The sequence below is a fragment of the Ctenopharyngodon idella genome, chromosome 23, assembly GCF_019924925.1.
Source record: "Ctenopharyngodon idella isolate HZGC_01 chromosome 23, HZGC01, whole genome shotgun sequence".
NCBI classification, from domain to species: Eukaryota; Metazoa; Chordata; class Actinopteri; order Cypriniformes; family Xenocyprididae; genus Ctenopharyngodon; species Ctenopharyngodon idella.
In genome coordinates, this window is record NC_067242.1 from 10,721,312 (window position 1) to 10,741,135 (window position 19,824).

General features: G+C 33.7%; 2 protein-coding genes across 2 annotated transcripts; one reads left to right on the forward strand and one right to left on the reverse strand.

The window, feature by feature from the left end:
• Positions 1-1,773: 1,773 nt before the first annotated feature.
• Positions 1,774-11,810, forward strand: acp5b (acid phosphatase 5b, tartrate resistant). The gene is made up of 6 exons (XM_051881584.1): positions 1,774-1,995; positions 2,180-2,370; positions 5,119-5,246; positions 5,339-5,530; positions 10,542-10,689; positions 11,397-11,810. Exons 1-6 carry the CDS (start codon positions 1,923-1,925, stop codon positions 11,634-11,636), a joined length of 972 nt encoding a protein of 323 aa, XP_051737544.1. The 5' UTR covers positions 1,774-1,922; the 3' UTR covers positions 11,637-11,810.
• Positions 11,811-14,171: 2,361 nt separating this feature from the next.
• Positions 14,172-18,260, reverse strand: f3a (coagulation factor IIIa). The gene is made up of 6 exons (XM_051881593.1): positions 18,028-18,260; positions 17,776-17,884; positions 16,748-16,941; positions 16,474-16,658; positions 15,349-15,517; positions 14,172-14,905 (listed from the first exon to the last, which is right to left on the reverse strand). Exons 1-6 carry the CDS (start codon positions 18,104-18,106, stop codon positions 14,760-14,762), a joined length of 882 nt encoding a protein of 293 aa, XP_051737553.1. The 5' UTR covers positions 18,107-18,260; the 3' UTR covers positions 14,172-14,759.
• Positions 18,261-19,824: the final 1,564 nt, after the last annotated feature.

Genomic DNA, 19,824 nt, shown 5'->3' on the forward strand with positions numbered 1-19,824 from the left:
CTATAGAAACCGGTGCTTCTAACGGCCGCTGCAGTGACGCGATGACTTTACCAGTCGGCGATTGGCTCTTATTTTGAAGGCGGGACTTATTCCGCCATATTGCGCGTTACACTTTCTCCCATTCAAAACAATACGAGTGACACGTTTTGTGTTATTCTACAGTCTTTGATATTACCAATGGATTACTATACAGAATTTCAAATTCTGTTACTATAAAGATCAACTGTGGTTGTCAGAGTAACACACTGAAAAACATTTTATTTCATAGAGAATTATATTTGAAAAATAAATGTAAAAATGTGTATGTGTGAAATATTGCACCAAAATGTTTAATATTATTATTCCTTATTTAATAATTATTAATTAATAATTATAATTAACACCATATAATAATTATAATTGCACCAATATACCTTTCAGCCTTCCAAAACATGCAAGCTGCCCATACCGTATGCACTTATGCACCCCCATACCATCAGAGATGCCGACTTTTGAACTGAACGCTGATAACACGCTGGAAGGTCTCCCTCCTCTTTAGCCTGGAGGACACGGCATCCGTGATTTCCAACAAGAATGTCAAATTTGGACTCGTCTGACCATAGAACACTTTTCCACTTTGAAACAGTCCATTTTAAATGAGGCTTGGCCCACAAGACACAACGGCGCTTCTGGACCATGTTCACATATGGCTTCCTTTTTGCATGATACAGCTTTAGTTGGCATCTGCAGATGGCACGGCGGATTGTGTTTACCGACAGTGGTTTCTGGAAGTATTCCTGGGCCCATTTAGTAATGTCATTGACACAATCATGCCGATGAGTGATGCAGTGTCGTCCGAGGGCCCGAAGACCACAGGCATCCAATAAAGTTCTTCGTCCTTGTCCCTTATGCACAGAGATTTCTCCAGTTTCTCTGAATCTTTTGATGATGTTATGCACTGTAGATGATGAGATTTGCAAAGCCTTTGCAATTTGACGTTGAGGAACATTGTTTTTAAAGTATTCCACAATCTTTTTCGTACTCTTTCACAGCTCTGCCCATCTTTACTTCTGAGAGACTCTGCCTCTCTAAGACATCCTTTTTATAGCTAATCATGTTACAGACCTGATATTAAGTAATTAGTTGCTAGATGTTCTCCCAGCTGAATCTTTTCAAAATTTCTTGCTTTTTCAGCCATTTGTTGCCCCCGTGCCAACTTTTTTGAGACCTGTAGCAGGCATCAAATTTGAAATGAGCTCATTTAGTGGATAAAAGTGTAAAATTTCTCCATTTAAACATTTGTTATGTTATCTATGTTCTATTGTGAATAAAATATTGGCTCATGTGATATGAAAGTCTTTTAGTTTTCATTTTATTCAAATTTAAAAAACGTCCCAACATTTTTCAACGTTGTAGAATATTAGCTATATATTAGTACTTATTAAGCACATATTATTCTGCATGACCTTATTCTACATTCTTAATCCTACCCAACAACTACCTTACTAACTATTAATAAGCAGTAAATTAGGAGTTTATTGAGGGAAAAGTCGTAGTTAATCGTTTATATGTGTTCCCTATACTAACATGTTACCAACAATTCTTATAAAATTATTTTTATTACCAGCAACAATTAATATGTTATTAATAGTTGTCCTAGTATTATTATTGTATTTCTAAGCACTTTTATTCTGATAGCTGATAATAGCATGCATTTGTTTACAGTGTAAACTGGTGAACATTGGCCACTGCATCATGTGCTTCACTCATTCTCAGCTCAATACAGGAAGCTTGTCATAAACCACAACTTGTTTCCCTTTAGGTGCAGAGAATAGAATGTTAAGCTGTTTGTGGCTTGTCAGTGTCTGTGTGACTCTCAAACCCATAACTTCACTTACACTGTGACCGTTTCCAGGATCAGATCAGCCATCTGAAGGCATGATATGGCGTGGTTGGCCTTCTTTCTTATCTTCTGCCTTCAGACATTCAGCCCACCATGTCAGGCGAAAGAACAAGGTAGAGTATTTCTGATGTATTTTCTTCTGTATGATTACAAACTTTAAAATGTCAGGAAGTGTAATCATTTCTGGCAACATGATTACTAGAGCAGACAAACCGGTTCAGAAAGAATTTTCCATGTGATCAAGCATGAAGTGGGTCTGTTGAATGTGCATTGATATAAAGTCTTATTTCTCTCCAGCTTTTCTAAGGTTTGTTGGGATTGGAGATTGGGGTGGACTTCCTTTATACCCCTTCTACACGCCGCATGAGTATGATACAGCAAATGAAATGGGCAGAATTGCTATGAGCTTAGGTCTGGATTTCGTCCTCAGTCTTGGAGATCATTTCTACTACAGTGGGGTCAGGGACGTAGATGACACCCGCTTTAAGGTGATCAACAAGTTTCTTCTCCTAAATTTCTTTGTGATAGACTTTTCTTCCCTATTGTGACGTCTATCTGAGTGAAAATGTAGGGGGGGGGGGGGGGGGGGGGACTTGATTTTGTCCACCGGGAATTGATTGGATGGATGTGGTTTGCTATTGGTCGATCTCTTGTGAGTGACAGGATGTCCTGCCCTTGCGCCAGTAAACACATTATCAGAGATGGGAAGAGATGCTGCTGTAAGAGGGAGGGGAACTTATTTTGATCAAAGATTATGAGGGCACATGAATTAAAAAATGATGTGCACAGATAAACAATTTATTATAAACATTAAAAAAACATGAATTTTCAATTTTGATTTCATGGTGACTCTAAGTATCATAAGCTACAATAGAGAGGGATTAGAGGAAGTGAAAGGATAGGTATAAATTTGTGAAATGACCTCAAACCTTTTGAGGTATCCACCATGTAAAATATAAGATTTTCTCAGGTTATCATGTACAACAGGCAGTCTAGTTTCAAGGTTTGATTTCTGGTGTTGATGTAACTAGGATCAGACAGGTTGAAGAGCAGACGGTGGGACCGTGTCCAGGGTACTTTAGTGCAGTGAACTGTCTTTACACCATCAGGACATGTGATACTGTTAGTGTGAAAGACAATTAGGTCCCTCTAGTGGTAGAGGAACAGAACACAGTCAAGCGTTTCCCTTAATGACCATAGTTTGTGCATAGTCATAATAATTCTACCACAAGTAAAACTGGTTAGCGCCTCATCACCATATTTAGATAGATGTAACTATGGTAAATTGATATTAGTTGCCTAAATACATTTAGAAACTATAAAATTAAATAAATAAAAATATTGCAAAAAAGTACCATGGTACAGTGAGGTTTCAGACGGTAAGAAATTTCAGATGGCCATAGTGCTTTGATATATTCTGTACTATAGTACTGATTTATGGTGTTTTGTTTTATGGTATTTTATATGGTTTACTTGTATTTGTAGTAAGACCACAGTAAGCACAGGTAAAACTTGATGGTTCCTCATCACCATGTTTACATCAGTGTAAATACAGTAATTGTTATTAGAAGCCTAAACAAATTTAGAAACTATACAATAAAATCAGTTCTGTCAAATCAGTTAATCGCTATTAATCGCAACTAACATAACATAACGTGTGTATGTAGTGTATATAGTATATATAAATGTATATGTGTGTGTGTGTGTATATATATATATATACACATATAATTTTTTAATGCTAGATGTGATTAATCGTTTCGACAGCACTAAATAAAATAAAATAAATTGCGATTAATCGCATCTAACATAACGTGTGTATGCAGTGTATATAGTATATATAAATGTATATATGTGTATATATGTGTGTATATATATATTTTTTTTTTTTTCTTTTATGCTAGATGCGATTAATCTTGATTAATTTTTTCGACAGCACATAATAAAATAAAATTAAATTAAATTAAATAAAAGTACCATGGTACGGTGAGGTGCTTTGATATATTCTATATTATGGTACTGAATGATACCATATGCACAAACCATTTAGTATATATAAATGTATATGTGTGTGTGTGTGTGTGTGTGTATATATATATATATATATATATATGTATGTTATGCTAGATGCGATTAATTGTTTCGACAGCACTAAATAAAATAAAATAAATTGCTATTAATCGCATCTAACATAACGTGTGTATGTGGTGTATATAGTATATATAAATGTATATATGTGTATATATGTGTGTGTGTATATATATATATATATATATATATATATATATTTTTTTTTTTTCTTTTATGCTAGATGCGATTAATCTTGATTAATTGTTTCGACAGCACATAATTAAATAAAATAAAATAAAATAAAATAAAAGTACCATGGTACGGTGAGGTGCTTTGATATATTCTCTATTATGGTACTGAATGATACCATATGCACAAACCATTCAGTATATATAATTGTATATGTGTGTGTGTGTGTGTGTGTGTGTATATATATATATATATATGTATGTTATGCTAGATGCGATTAATTGTTTCGACAGCACTAAATAAAATAAAATAAATTGCGATTAATCGCATCTAACATAACGTGTGTATGTGGTGTATATAGTATATATAAATGTATATATGTGTATATATGTGTGTGTGTATATATATATATATTTTTTTTTTTTTCTTTTATGCTAGATGTGATTAATCTTGATTAATTGTTTCGACAGCACATAATAAAACTAAATTAAATAAAATTAAATTAAATAAAAGTACCATGGTACGGTGAGGTGCTTTGATATATTCTCTATTATGGTACTGAATGATACCATATGCACAAACCATTTACATCTCTTACAAAAATTAAAAATTACTTAAATTTACTTAAATAGCATAATCTACTTTTATAAATAAAATTATCTTCTATTAATAATAATTAAATAATAATAATTATATTAAATACTACTAATTATTATTATTTACAATATTTAATATTTTAAAATGTTATTTCATTTTTTTCAATTACATAATGTAATTTTATTAGTTATTATGCATTATTATTTTACTAATACATAATATTTAAATATATGTATAATTATAATAAAATATAATATATAATACTTTATATTTATATATACAATTATATACATAATATATTATATATACAGCATATAATGTATAATATTTAATTCTTTTTTTTAATTATGAATCTAATAAAGCTCTAATAAATTCTTCAGTCTACCTATGAGAGTGTGTTCTCTCATCCCGCGCTGATGCCCGTGCCGTGGTACCTGATAGCAGGAAATCACGATCACCGAGGAAACATATCAGCCCAGATCGCCTACTCAAACAGATCTGAAAGATGGTGAGTCAGAGGTCAAAGGTTAACATCTGTGCATTAAAGAATGTAAAAATGAGCATTCATGACCACAGCGGGCTGCTGTTAATGTTTGGCAGGATCTACCCTGACCTCTACTATGAGCTGAACTTCAAGGTTCCTCACAGCAACACGTCCATCACGGTTCTGATGATCGACACTGTGGTTCTGTGTGGCAACACTTATGACGGGCTTCACCCTGTGGGTCCGGAAGACTACGTTGCTGCTAACAAACAGCTGAAGTGGATAGAGCAGAAGCTTCAAAATACCAGGTGAGATATTAGTATAACATATAATATTAGATATTAGTATAGTATACAGTCAAGGAGGGATCTTAGAAAGAGAAGCAGCAAATAAGGAGGTTAAAGAGTAAACTGGCTGAGAAGAATATTGCTTCAGCATGGTCTGGTATGAAAACTAGAGTAGGTATAGAGCAATATTGTGAATAGAACTGATATTGCCATGGATGGTTTCGGGTCAAATAGTGAACTTGCCAGTGCACTAAATAATTTTTATTTGAGATTCAATCAGTTTGATTTTAAGAATGACATTGAGGAATTGAGATATAAATTTAAAGATAATCATCATCTCGTCCTATACCAGAGAGCAGTTGAAAAATCTTTTCTTTCTTTAAAGGTAAATAAGAGTCCTGGTCCAGACAATATCTGTGCAGGAATATTGTGCAGGGCAATTAAGTTACATCATTTATGATATTTTTAATATGTCTTTATACATGTACCTAACCTGTGGAAGCGGGATGTTATTTTCCCGGCTCCTAAAAATAATTGTCCCAAAGGCTTTAAATGACCTCAGGCCAATTGCCCTCACTTCGTTTGTAATGAAATCATTTGAAAAGCTTGTAAAGACAGAGATTGTAAGGCAAACTGAGAAAGCTCTTGATCCTATACAGTTTGCCTATAGGGCACATAGAGGAGTTGAGGACGCTACAATTATTCTACTTAAGGGTTAGTTCACCCAAAAATGAAAATAATGTCATTTATTACTCACCCTCATGCCGTTCCACACCCGTAAGACCTTCGTTAATCTTCAGAACACAAATTAAGATATTTTTGTTGAAATCCGATGGCTCAGTGAGCCAAAACACTGCACACTTCAAAACACTGCGTCAGGAAGCTTCGGAGCATAATGAATCAGTGTGTCAAATCAGCGGTTCGGAGCACCAAAGTCACGTGATTTCAGCAGTTTGGCGGTTTGACACGCGATCCGAATCATGATTTGACACAAAAGATTCATAACGCTCTGAAGCTATCTGACGCAGTGTTTTGAAATCGGCCATCACTATATAAGTCGCTATTTTGTTTTTTTTGGCGCACCAAAAATATTCTCGTCGCTTTATAATATTAATATTGAACCACTGTACTCACATGAACTGATTTAAATATGTTTTTAGTACATTAATGGATCTTGAGAGAGGAAATGTCATTGCTGGCTATGGAGGCCTCATTGAGCCATCGGATTTCAACAAAAATATCTTAATTTGTGTTTCGAAGATTTACGAAGGTCTTACGGGTGTGGAACGACATGAGGGGGAGTAATAAATGACATTATTTTCATTTTTGGGTGAACTAACCCATTAATCTTTTGTCTAAGCACTTAGAAGGGAGAAATACTCATGCTAGACTGTTGTTTATTGACTTTTCCTCAGCTTTTAATACTATCCAATCTCACATTTTAACTATGAGACTTATAGAGCATTTTAAGCTGAGCAACAATTTAGTGGGTTGGATACTGGATTTCTTGACAAACAAAACACAGAGGGTGAAAGTAAATGGCATTTTATCAGATTTATTATGTTCGTCTACTGGTTCACCCCAGGGCTGTGTTCTTTCACCTTTATTTTATATTTTGTATACAAATATGTGCCAAAGTAACCATGTAAATAGGACTATATTGAAATTTGCTGATGACACAGTTATTGTGAGTTTGTTACACGACAATGAGTCTGGCCATGGTCCTGTTATTGAGGAGTTTGTCAACTGGTGTGATGAATCTTATTTGGAGTTAAATATAACTAAAACAAAGGACATGATTATGGATTTTAGAACTTGTGCTTTACGTTATGACACTACGATTATTAAAGATCAGGCGGTGGACTGTGTAGAAAGCTGAGATGGTATGTAAAAAGGGACATCAGCGTCTGTTTTCCCTCAGAAAGCTGTCTAGATTTCACATTGACAAATCTATGATGGCTTTTATTGAATCAGTCTTGTCGTTCTCCCTTGTGGCGTGGTTTGGTAATTTGTCTTTGAAGAACAAAAATTCTCTGAATCAAATTGTTAGGTGGGCAAGTAAAATTATAGGTGAACCACAACTCAACTTAGCAGGTCTTTACTCCAACTATTTACAGCGTAAGGCGAGTTTTATAATTAGAGATTGTTCCCACCCTTTACATGTTGAGTTTCAGCTCATCCCCTCTGGATGTCGGTTCGTGGCCCCTATGGAGAACTAGACGATATAGGAATACCTTTGTATCTGCAGCTATAATTATTAAATGAAAAAAGTAGGAGATGATATGCATGGTTACTTTAGTATTTTAAGTGGGCGTTGAGGGAGTGTGTAAAAGCACTTTGTCATGACTTTTTATTTATTTTTTAATATTTTATTGTTATTGTATGTTGTTATGTCTTATGAATTGTCTTAAGGATGGACTGCTGAATCTCCTGTCTTTCCTTCAGGTACTAATAAAGATACCTGGACCTTGACCTTGACCTTGAACAGTAGTTAGTTAACACCTAAATACTGCCCAATATTTTTTTCAATGACGTACGACTCAGGGGAATATCCGACCAGTCTGCTTACACGGCAGGCGCAAATGCACGTATCTGATTCAGATTTATTACCACATATGAATGATTCCGGAAACCGATCTGAGAATATCAGAATCTGCGCACCTTTTTCCTGCTTACATGTTCGTGGGTCATATCCAATCTGTGCCACATGGGAGGAAAAAATCGGAATTGAGTCACAGTGTATAATAGATGAACAAACAACAATGAAATCCAACGTCCAATGTTTTGCTTTTTACTGAGCAAACATTAGTCTGGTAAAGGGAATTTTAGGGCATGCTTTAAAGGCCCTGACCTGCCACACTCCTTCCACTCCTCCATTGTCTCCTCCTTCACTTATTGCCTCTCACTCCTTCACCGCCTCAGATCCACCCTCACATTCTCTTAAAAACACTCCTGGCATTCGTTAATAAAAATATGACCAACAGTTAATCTTATCATTATTGCAAACATAAATGCCGTTATGTTTTGTGTGGAACCCAAAGAAGAAATGTTTAACCTTATAAAGCCTACTGTGTCATATTTAATACATTAATTTTTTCAAGGCCTCAAAATGAACAACATGATCATAATTTTCTTTACAGAAAAAACTCTTGTACACAATCTACATTTTTTGCAAGTAAAAGACCTTTTTAAATTTCTAAAAATGCCCGGCTTCAGGTCTTGCTAGACGTGTTTTTGCTGTGAAATATTTCATATTTAAAGTAATATTAATATCAAAAATAAACGTAAGAATAGCTGTTATATTGTTATTAATATTTCAAGACAAACATTTACTGGACTGAAGCAACTTGCAGTAGGTTTACTAGATTTCAATACAAAATCGATACATTTTAAAAAAATATTACAATATTTACAATATACAATATTTTAAATGACACATTTAAATATCATCTTACTAATACATATTATTGGAAAATATAGTTTGACAGCTGATGTTTACAGTATATGCATTTTATGCAAGTAGTCTGTTATACTGTTATAAAAAATCATATTGATATACATTTCATCTTACGCTTTGGCCATATAAATAACAACTTCTATAATTTATACTACATATTTTTTGCTCAGTTTGGGCCTCTAAATAAAAGTTTTTCTCCTCAAGTATGAGCTCCATATTGTCCTATATCATATATATGAGCCATAAAAGCCTAAAATATCAAATATGTTACAAAACATAAAACACATATGTAAACTTTTTTATATATTTTGTCTAAAGGTTCAATAAATTGTTAAATTAAAAATATATATATTTTTCTGTTTTATATGTCAGGCTTTACAGGTTCAAATAATCTTCACGCAGCTCTTTTCCATTCAATGACAGTTTATAGTAGCTACTAATAAAAGTACTGTATGCAATCGTATGCAATTGACCCTTCACCAGGAGTTTGATTGACAGGCGATCTAACCAATCATAACGCCGAATCCGCCATTTTGTCCGACAAACCAGTCAGGGGAGTTAGCAGATTAACGTAGATGAACTTGAACTTGAAAAATGGTGTGTACTGACATCTTTCGAAACAACATTCGAATTCGACGCGATTGAAACAACATTCTTGATGTTCATTCATGTTTATTTGATGCTATAAATGAACAAGTAGGAAGAAATGATCGGTTCACAAGCCGCTTGAACTGCGCTACAGCAATCTGTCACGACACATTAAAGAGCCACAAACGGTATTTTTCTCTCTGAAAAAAATGATGTGTGGCGTGGCTTGTCGGACACAATACATCGCGGAGCAAAAAGGACACTGACAACGCATCGACAGACAAGACAGCAGGTTACTTTTGATATGAAACAAAGTCTCAAATGTCAAATTTTGTAAGTTTTAAAGAAATTTAGACAATAAATACCCTTTTGTGGATCTTTAATGTGTCGTGATGCTGTAACGCCTCATTTCAAGTGGCTCTTGAACAGATAATCTCTTCTTACTAGTTCATTTATAGCATCAAATAAACATGAATGAACATCAGAAGGAATATTGTTTCAACCTCAGAAAGATGTAGGCTACACACCATTTTTAAAAATCCACCGACGTTAATCCACTTCCTGACTGCTTTGTCAGAAAAAACATGGGGATGATTGGTTAGATCGGCTGTATATTTCAAGTCTTATGAAGCCAACTTTAATTTAAGTTATAAATTTGCATTTTTGGGTGAACTTTTTCTTATTTTAATTGCCTAGTTTTTTTTTTTTTTTTAATTCAGTCGATTCTTGCAGTGAATACTTGTTAACTTATCTTGAAAAAGGGCGAAAGGTTAAGCGCCTGAGAGGATTGTGTTTAATGTACACTGTTAGCAGCCAGATAAAACTAAACTCAAACAGCACATGTCCTCACATGTGCAGGGGAAAGTACAGTAAATACTCCACCGAGAATAAAACACTCACAGCTGTTTTCCACATCAGAAGTGAAACAAAGTTGAAATTCATCAAATGCTTTTATAATAAATGCATCTTGTGGTTACATATCCTCAGGTCAGATTTTGTCATTGTGGCCGGTCATTATCCAGTCTGGTCCATTGGCCATCATGGTCCGACCAAGTGCCTGGTATCAAAACTCAGACCCCTCCTGAAAAAGTACAATGTCTCCTTATATCTGTGTGGTCATGACCACAGTCTACAGGTCAGTATCTTAAACATCACATTATTGTGTAACAGAAAATCAAGCAACTTTTTAATACAACATTGGGTAGCAGTTTATTTTACAGTCCTGTTCCCCATGTACATACTATGTACTTATTATTGTAATTGTAATAACTGTGTAATAACTAGGTACTAACCCTGAACCTACCCCTAAACCTAACCCCTGTATTTACCTTATATTACCTAGTGCTTACTTAGGTAAGTACACGTAAGTGCACGTACTGTAAAATAAAGTGCAACCCAAAATTGTATTAAGCAAATTACTTCTAGGGGTGCTAAAGTGTTTTGCGTTATGGCTGCTACACTACTGACCAAACAGCTTTAAAGGGATAGTTCACCCAAAAATGAAACTTCTGTCATCATTTGCTCACCCTAAAGTTGTTCTTCTTCTGCTGAACACAAAAGAAGATATTTTGAAGAATGTCCATTGATGAACCCCATTGACTTCCATAGTACTTTTTTTTTCATACTATAGAAGTCAATGGGGTCCATTAACTGTTTGGCTGCTGACATTCTTCAAAATATCTTCTTTTGTGTTCAGCAGAAAAAAGAAATTTATACAGGTTTGGAACAACTTGAGGGTGAGTAAATGATGACAGAGTTTTCATTTTTGGGTGAACTATCCCTTTAAGCAATGGAACTATAAATATGACTTAATATGATGTAAAAAAAATTTTGTTTCATCAGTTTATCAGAGAAGACGATGGAAGTTCATATGTCGTCAGCGGCACAGGAATTGCGGAGGATATTCACACTGACCACAAGAGCAGCTTCCCGTCATCTTGGCAGCTGTTCTCCAACATGGTCAATAAGACGACAGGAGCATTTGTGTACTTTGAGGTCAATACAAATGAGATGATGATAAATTACATCCAGCCAGACGGGAAGTGTGTGTACCAGACATCCGTCCCTAAACGCAAAGTCTAACTTTGACGTTTTTCCTAGTCTGCTTTTAATAAACACAACAGTCACTTTGGCGAAAGTTCTAATTGCACTAATAATTCTGTTGTATATTTTATTTTAATTTAGTTTTTTTTTTTAGTTAAATTCGTGTTTAGTTTGCGATGAACAAAATAAAACATTTATATTTCATAAAAAGAAGTGATTTGCTGAGATTACTGCAAAAATACAGTCTTACTTATATGTGCAAAATCATATTTTATCTGAGCTGCGAATGCGAGTTTGCTGTCTGTATGTTATGCGAAAGATCAGTTAACAGGTCTTGGCTAAAGAGTTGTCCTATCAGGCTGTACATACAATGCAACCAATGTTGTTTGATTAACTAGCAAATAACTCTTATAAGCCAATTTGGTTTGGTGAATCAAAAGCATGCAGCACAACCAGTGCAGTCTGATTAATGACTATTATGAACTGGTTCCTTTTTAGTAAATCAAAAACATACGTCCAGTTTAGTATGATTCAGAAGGACTAAGTGTATTCTTTTAATAGTTAACTTTTAAAGGGTTAGCTCACCCATAAATTAAAATTCAGTCATTAATTACTCACCCTCATGTTGTTCCACACCCGTAAGACCTTCGTTTATCTTCGGAACACAAATTAAGATATTTTTGATCAAATCCGAGAGCTCTCTGACTCCTCCATAGACAGCAATATAATCAACACTTTCAAGGTCCAGAAAGGTACTAAAGACATCGTTAAAACAGTCGACGTGACTGCAGTGGTTCAACCTTAATTTTATGAAGACAAGAATACTTTTTGTGCGCAAAAACAATGACTTTATTCAACAATATCTTCTCTTCTGTGTCATTCTCCTACGCTGTTTACGTTCAGTGCTTCCAGGTTGAATAAAGTCGTTATTTTTTTGTTTTTGCGCACAAAAAAGTATTCTCGTTGCTTTATAAAATTAATGTTGAACCACTGCAGTCACGTGGACTATTTTACCGATGTCTTTAGTACCTTTCTGGACCTTGAAAGTGTTGGTTATATTGCTGTCTATGGAGGAGTCAGAGAGCTCTCGGATTTCATCAAAAATATCTTAATTTGTGTTCTGAACGACATGAGGGTGAGTAATTAATGACAGTTTTTGGGTGAACTAACCCTTTAAGATGCAGCTACCGTTTTGAACTGAACTGATTGTGACTGAATCAACTCCTGACTCACTTACTGAAATGCAAGTTATCATTATTTTTAGTGATGTCCATATTGAAACAAAGCAAGTTTTCTGTCAATATTAGTTTTTTTGTAATAAATAAAACATTATATATATATATATATATATATATATATATATACACTACCAGTCAAAAGTTTGGAAACATTACTATTTTTAATGTTTTTGAACGAAGTCTCTTATGCTCATTAAGGCTGCATTTATTTCATAATAAATACAGAAAAAACAATAATATTGTGAAATATTATTACAATTTAAAATTATGGTTTTCTATTTTAATATACTTTAAAATATAATTTATTTCTGTGATGCAAAGCTGAATTTTCAGCATCATTACTCCAGTCTTCAGTGTCACATGATCCTTCAGAAATCATTGTAATATGCTGATTTATTATCAATGTTGGAAACAGTTGTGCTGCTTCATATTATTTTATAACCTGTGATACTTTTTCAGGATTCTTTGATGAATAAAAAGTTAAAAAATATCAGCATTTATTTAAAATAGAAATCTTTTGTAACAATATACACTACCGTTCAAAAGTTTGGGGTAAGTAATTTTTTTTCTTTTGTTTTTTTTTTTGAAAGAAATTAATACTTTTATTCAGAACAGATGTGTTAAATTGATAAAAAAAAAAAGTGATAGTAAAGATTTATATTGTTAGAAAAGATTTATATTTTGAATAAATGCTGTTCTTTTTAACCTTTTATTCATCAATGAATCCTGAAAAAAGTATCACAGGTTCCAAAAAAATATTAAGCAACACAACTGTTTTCAACATTGATAATAACTGAGTATCAAATCAGCATATTAGAATGATTGCTGAAGGATCATGTGACACTGAAGACTGAAAATTCAGCTTTGCATCACAGAAAAAAAAAAAAAAAAATTTTTTAAAAGTATATTAAAATATAAAACCATCATTTTAAATTGTAATAATATTTCACAGTATTGTTTACTGTATTTATTATGAAATAAATGCAGCCTTAATGAGCATAAGAGACTTTGTTCAGAAACATTAAAAATAGTAATGTTTCCAAACTTTTGACTGGTAGTGTGAATATATATATACATAGATGTATATATAAAATAATAATTATATATACATATTCTTTAAATGTAAAACAACTTGGACCTCTAAATATTTGACAGTCAAGTCACATTTAATGGAAGTCTACTAACTTACAATTGAGGGCGCCATTGAGCTATTTAACTAATTGTTAAGTTAAACATGATCTTTGAAACTGAATATGCATATAAGGCATAATATATAACATGTTCTTTGAAGTTAGGGAAAAAAAGGCAAAGATCAGCATGCTGATTAGTCCACATGTGCATTATTGTATATTTATTTTTTTATTTGTGTGTTTAAAATCCACATCAGTACCAATCCCACTGAATTCACAGGTCTGTAGTATAATGATACATTTTGTGTACCAAAATGGTAACAAAACACCAGATTTAACTTTTTTTTTTTTTTTTTTTGATTAATGGTTAACCATGTACAGTTGCAATGTTAAAATTAAATTAGAAGAGCGTTTCACTGTTACAACACATATGCAAAAAACGAATACAGTTTACAGTATTAAGCTAAAAAATAAATTACTTTTTTCATTTAATAAAATAAGATCAGATTTTGATTCTCCCAAGTGTGTACAAAAACCCCTATCTTAAATCATACAGTATTTCCATTTGTTAGCAAGTAGGTGAAATTAGGTAGTGTTTATAAAAACGTCTATACAGTACACTTCAGTGCCAGACTAAAGAACCCACCACCTGACAGTATAAAGGTCTTGTCTTGCTAAAATATATGTCTAACATATCTACATTTTGAGGTTTCACAGAAACACTGTTTTATAGAGGAACCGGATGCCATCCTCCCTTCATAAGGGAGAGTCCAATTTAGACGTACCCAAACTCCTCACACACCGTTCAATGGTAATCCCTCTTTTCCTGTGTTTTTCGCTTGCTTTCTTCGTCTGCAGCACATCGCGATGACAATAATGATAGCTGTTATTGCCAAAATGATGATAAGAATGGCTCCAACGATGACACCCATGCCGTACTCTGCAAAAACATTACATCATCATCATTATGTTCACACAAACACTCAATTCAACGATGAGTTTGATGGACGCCACAGGAATTTTGCAGTTCTATTGGTCCCTAGACGCTGATATGATTCAATCACAAGTTACTATCACAATCCACCCAACAGACACATTTCTTATCAATTATGAGTTGCATTAAGTGTCTCAGTCAGCGCTGTGAATCACACATTCATAGAGTCCATATAATCCTCTGATATGATACTATATCAGCTATCCGACACTTCATAAATGGATGCGTTACAGCGAGAATCCAGATCAGGGGAGGGAGTCTATTTTGGGAAAATGATTCACTCCCTATCAAGACAAAATTCCCAATGTTTGCTTTTCCTGGGATTGTTGTGCTAAAAATCCCTGACAGACCAAGTTTAAGTCTTGTTATTTAAAGAGTGAAAGCATTACCTTCAAAGATAGATCGTTCTCCTTCTGGAGAGCACTGGATGTTGCTGAGCTCCCCGTGTTGTTTGTCTTGAGCGCGGAAGGGTAGGTACACCTGAACGGTGAAACAGTAACTCACTCCTTGGTCCAGATCCGTCAGCTCAATGATGTTGCTTTTACTGGTCTTCTCTTTCTGAAGAGGCCAACACATAAAATTATGTATAATATGTGTAATGTATCATATAGGTTTATGGTAACACTTTATTTTACAGTGGTCACCTTAAAATAAAGTGTAACCCAGTTTGCAATAAGGTCCCATTATATATATATATATATATATATATATGCAATCATGTGATGCATAGCTAAAATTTCAGCATCATTTCTCCAGTCTTCAGTTTCACATGATACTTCAGAAATCATTTGCTAATCAAGAAACAGTTGTTTCTTATTATTATTCATGTTGAAAACGGTTGTGCTGCTAAATTTTTTTTTTGGAAACTTCTTTGATTAATATACACTGTAAAAAAGAATTGTTGGTTTAACTTAAAAAAGTAAGTTATCTGGTTGCCTCAAAATTTTGAGTTCACTGAAATTAAAATTTTGAGTTAATACAATGAAGGCAGTGTAGAGTTCAAAAGATATAATTTTTTTGTAACATAAATGTCTTTACTCTCACTTTTGATCAATTTAATGCATCCTTGCGGAATAAAAATATCAATTTATTTTTAAAAAATCTTGCTGATGCAAAATTTTGAATGGTAGTGTAGATTATTTGGCATAAACTATAGTTATATATAGTAACTATAGTGTATTTTTCTTTATTGTGCCCTATGATATCATGGTGAGTAAAATAAATATTTTAATAATTGTCAGTTTTTTAATTAGGATTATTATTGCCCTCTAAGTAAAAAAAAAAAAAAAAAAAAAATTTATGGAAGAAAAAGCTTTTAGTCTCTACCTGAAGAAAATGTGGATGGTTCATTTTCATTTAATCCCTAATGATTTAATAAGTGCAAGGTGCTAAAATGATTAAATGACTTATTATTTAGTTCACATGGTATAATTTATGATTGTAATTTGCATTGGCGAAAGAGCTCAGAAAAGAAAGAATGACGAAAGATAATCCATTTTACAGACAACACTAACCTTTCCAGTGCTCTTTGCTTTCCTGTAGGTAACCTTATAAAGCAGGTCGTCCCCAAAAACATCCCGAATATTCAGTCTCTCTTTACGATCATTAAAGAGAGCCGTGGAGACATCTTTTACATCCAGCGTCATCTTCCTTTTGTCATCGCTTACTTCTATTGTAAACTCTGGTCTGCCAATGAGAGCTGAAAGAGAATCAAAGCAGAAGATCTTTATAATGTCTCAAAATCATGTCATTAAACAGAGTGTAAAGTTGGTTGTCAAGAATACTGACTGTCATGATAAGGGGAGAATTTCTCAGAGCTGACATGAGGGAATTCAACCAGATCCGAGGAGACGCCCCGCATGGGTTCAGACAGGATGTCTGCGCTGTAATAAGTCTTCAGGTTTTCTAGCTCTGCAGTCAGGTCGCATTCAGTTTCCATCGTCCTGATACAGTGCGGTGTCCGTTGTCTGTCCTTGCCCAATCTACAATCATTTACACAGACATTTAGATTGTAAAGAAAACATTTGGAAATAATAAATGACATTACATGAGAATAAGCGACAGGTTGGTGCCTGCTGTAACAAGTCATGGGTGTGGAACTATGCTAGAATTGCCAAATCTACACCATGTGAGAGTTTAATACAGAGCATTTTTATTCATAAAGGTTTTTTTTATGCATTGCACATTAATAAAAAAGCATCTAAAATTGAAATCGTAAGTTTAATTGCTGCCTTTCCAAAGTTATAACCTGCAGAGTTAAATCCAATGCACTTTTTCCGACCACGTTTAATTAAATTACTGATGAACACTGATAGAAAATTGAGTATAAATGACATTTTGACAAGTTAAATAGATGGTAACAAATGAGAAAATCCATAATATACACTTTCATTGCCTATACACCTTTTATACGTTTATGGCCATGCTGAGATTACACAGTGAGAAACCTTTTGAGATAATCAATGAATTATGACTTGATTGGTCACAATCAATATGATCAAAGTAATATTAGATAACTGCAATAACATTAGCACTACTGTGTTAAAATAAACATTATATGCTACATATATACAGCTCTATATGTGTACATTTCACTTTTATATTGACCTTGAGGTAACTGTAAAAGATTTAGACCATTTTCACTATTGTGTTCAGACCTTTTGATTTGATGTAATAATTTATATTTTTAAATGTAACCTGGATGGGTGTATTTGCTAATTATAGCACATTTTTATAGCTATCATACTGCATTCAGAACAATGGACGCAATAATAAACATCCAGACTACTAACTTTAATAACAAAAAAATGACTTACTCTGAAAATTCAACAGTGTAGGAATAATTCGTTGGTTTTGGACTCCATGTTAACATAGATTTAAAATTGGTGGAGGACCAGGCTACGCTCTGTGCTTTTGGAATGGTGTCTATAAAAGAGCAAAGCAAGTGAATCAATACGATTGTTTTGAATAGCATTTTTTAAATAAAACGATAGAAATGGTTTACACCGATAGAAAGCTGCTTAAAAAACTGAATAACACCCGTTATATGTCACAGGTAAGAGACTCACCTGAGGCGCAATCCTTCATGAAAAATGAAACCAGAACCAATACAAGCATGCGAAATTTCATTTGCCTGTTGCTTTCCATGTTGTCCCAAGGCGACAATACTAATCCAACTACAATACGAAGAACAAATAAAACTCCTTTAACCAGGTAGGATAAAAGTAAGGTAGTGTATCCTCCTCCCAAGTGGTTTATAAAGTCCTCCTGACTGAGTGAGCGCAAAAAACCCAGTCAGATTCCAGTTGTGATTCCAGCGAGACTAATTAAGCCCCGCCCTCTAGAACAAGTGGGTCTACTTATGCATATTACCATTTATGGATTTCCGCCTTGACATAGTAGCCCTTTACACAAATAACCAAAAACCGTTTAAATAATGCAAGTTTAAAAGGAAAGGAATATGTTATTTAATTATAAAATAGTATGTATTTATATATATATATTTTTTTTTTATATATATATTAATACAATTATTTTTATATTTTAACTTTTCACACTTTATAATCCGGTGAATTTTTTCAGATTTGGTCAATTTCTATATAGACACATATATAAAAGTCTTGTAAATAAATAAATATTGAACATTTCTGACACGTGTTTCATCACTGAAATATGCAAGTAAAAATAGATGTCTCAATCTAAAATGGTCAAAAAGTCAAGATTACATAAAAATGACAATCATTTCAAATGTTACATCTGAGAGCTTCATGCTCATGTCTCACTAGAAAGAAATCTGAGTTCAGGAATACATTCAGCAAATAAACAGTTCTGAGATTATTGCATTTGAATAACAAATGTGATTTGAAGCATTATTTGAAGGGATGAGACACAAACACCAGTGTATGATGTAATCGTGCATTATATCACGTAAACAGGCTTTTTAACTCATTATGGGCATAAAGCCCTTCGATGACCACCATGACAACACAAGAAATTACTCATGACATGCTCATGATTTGTATTTCGGGAAGTATGACTCCAGTTCTGTCCCAGTTTCAAGTGGTATCAACGCTGGCACCTCTAGAGCACTGAATGCCAGCAGGGGTCTTTTGCCCATTCAGATCCTTATGCTAATGAGAAGCTGGTACCTCACTCTGGCTTGTGGCTTTGCATGTTAAAACGCTCAGCGCTTCTAGAGAAACTCACCCAAAACCACTAAGAGACATGATCAGACTGGAAAATACAGGTTTTCTTAGTAGCCTTGTCATACTGTTTGAGAATCTTTTTAGGCAGTTATCTGTCACTCTTTTCAAGTGTGCAGGGAAATTCACTGGCTAAACTTGAACTTAATAAATTAATTTAAGCAATAAAGTCATGAATTAACAGTTGAGTGACAGATGTTTTATATGTTTTTAGTGCATTGCTTACAGGTCTATGTCTCAGGTACCTCCTACAATATAATTAGGCTATATGAATTTTTGCTTTTAAAAAATCTAAATTTAAAAATTGAATAAATTAAAATCATTAAAAAGAATTTTGAGCACATTTTGAGATTTGTGTTTATACAGTACAGTGTTGGATGAGTTTAATATTTAAAGTCACCATGAAATCAAATCTGACAATTCTTATTTTACCTTTGCACATCTTTTCTTTTTTTTTGTTCATGTGCCCTTATAATCTTTAATCAAAATAACTTACCCTTGTTCATGCAGCGTCATCTCTTCTCTTCTCTGATGACATGTTTACTGGCGTGAGGGCAGGGCAACCTGTCACTCACATGAGATCGACCAATAGCAAACCACAACCATCCAATTTCACTCGGAAAAGACTATCACAACTTTTGTTTCATGTCAACTTTGAAGGGT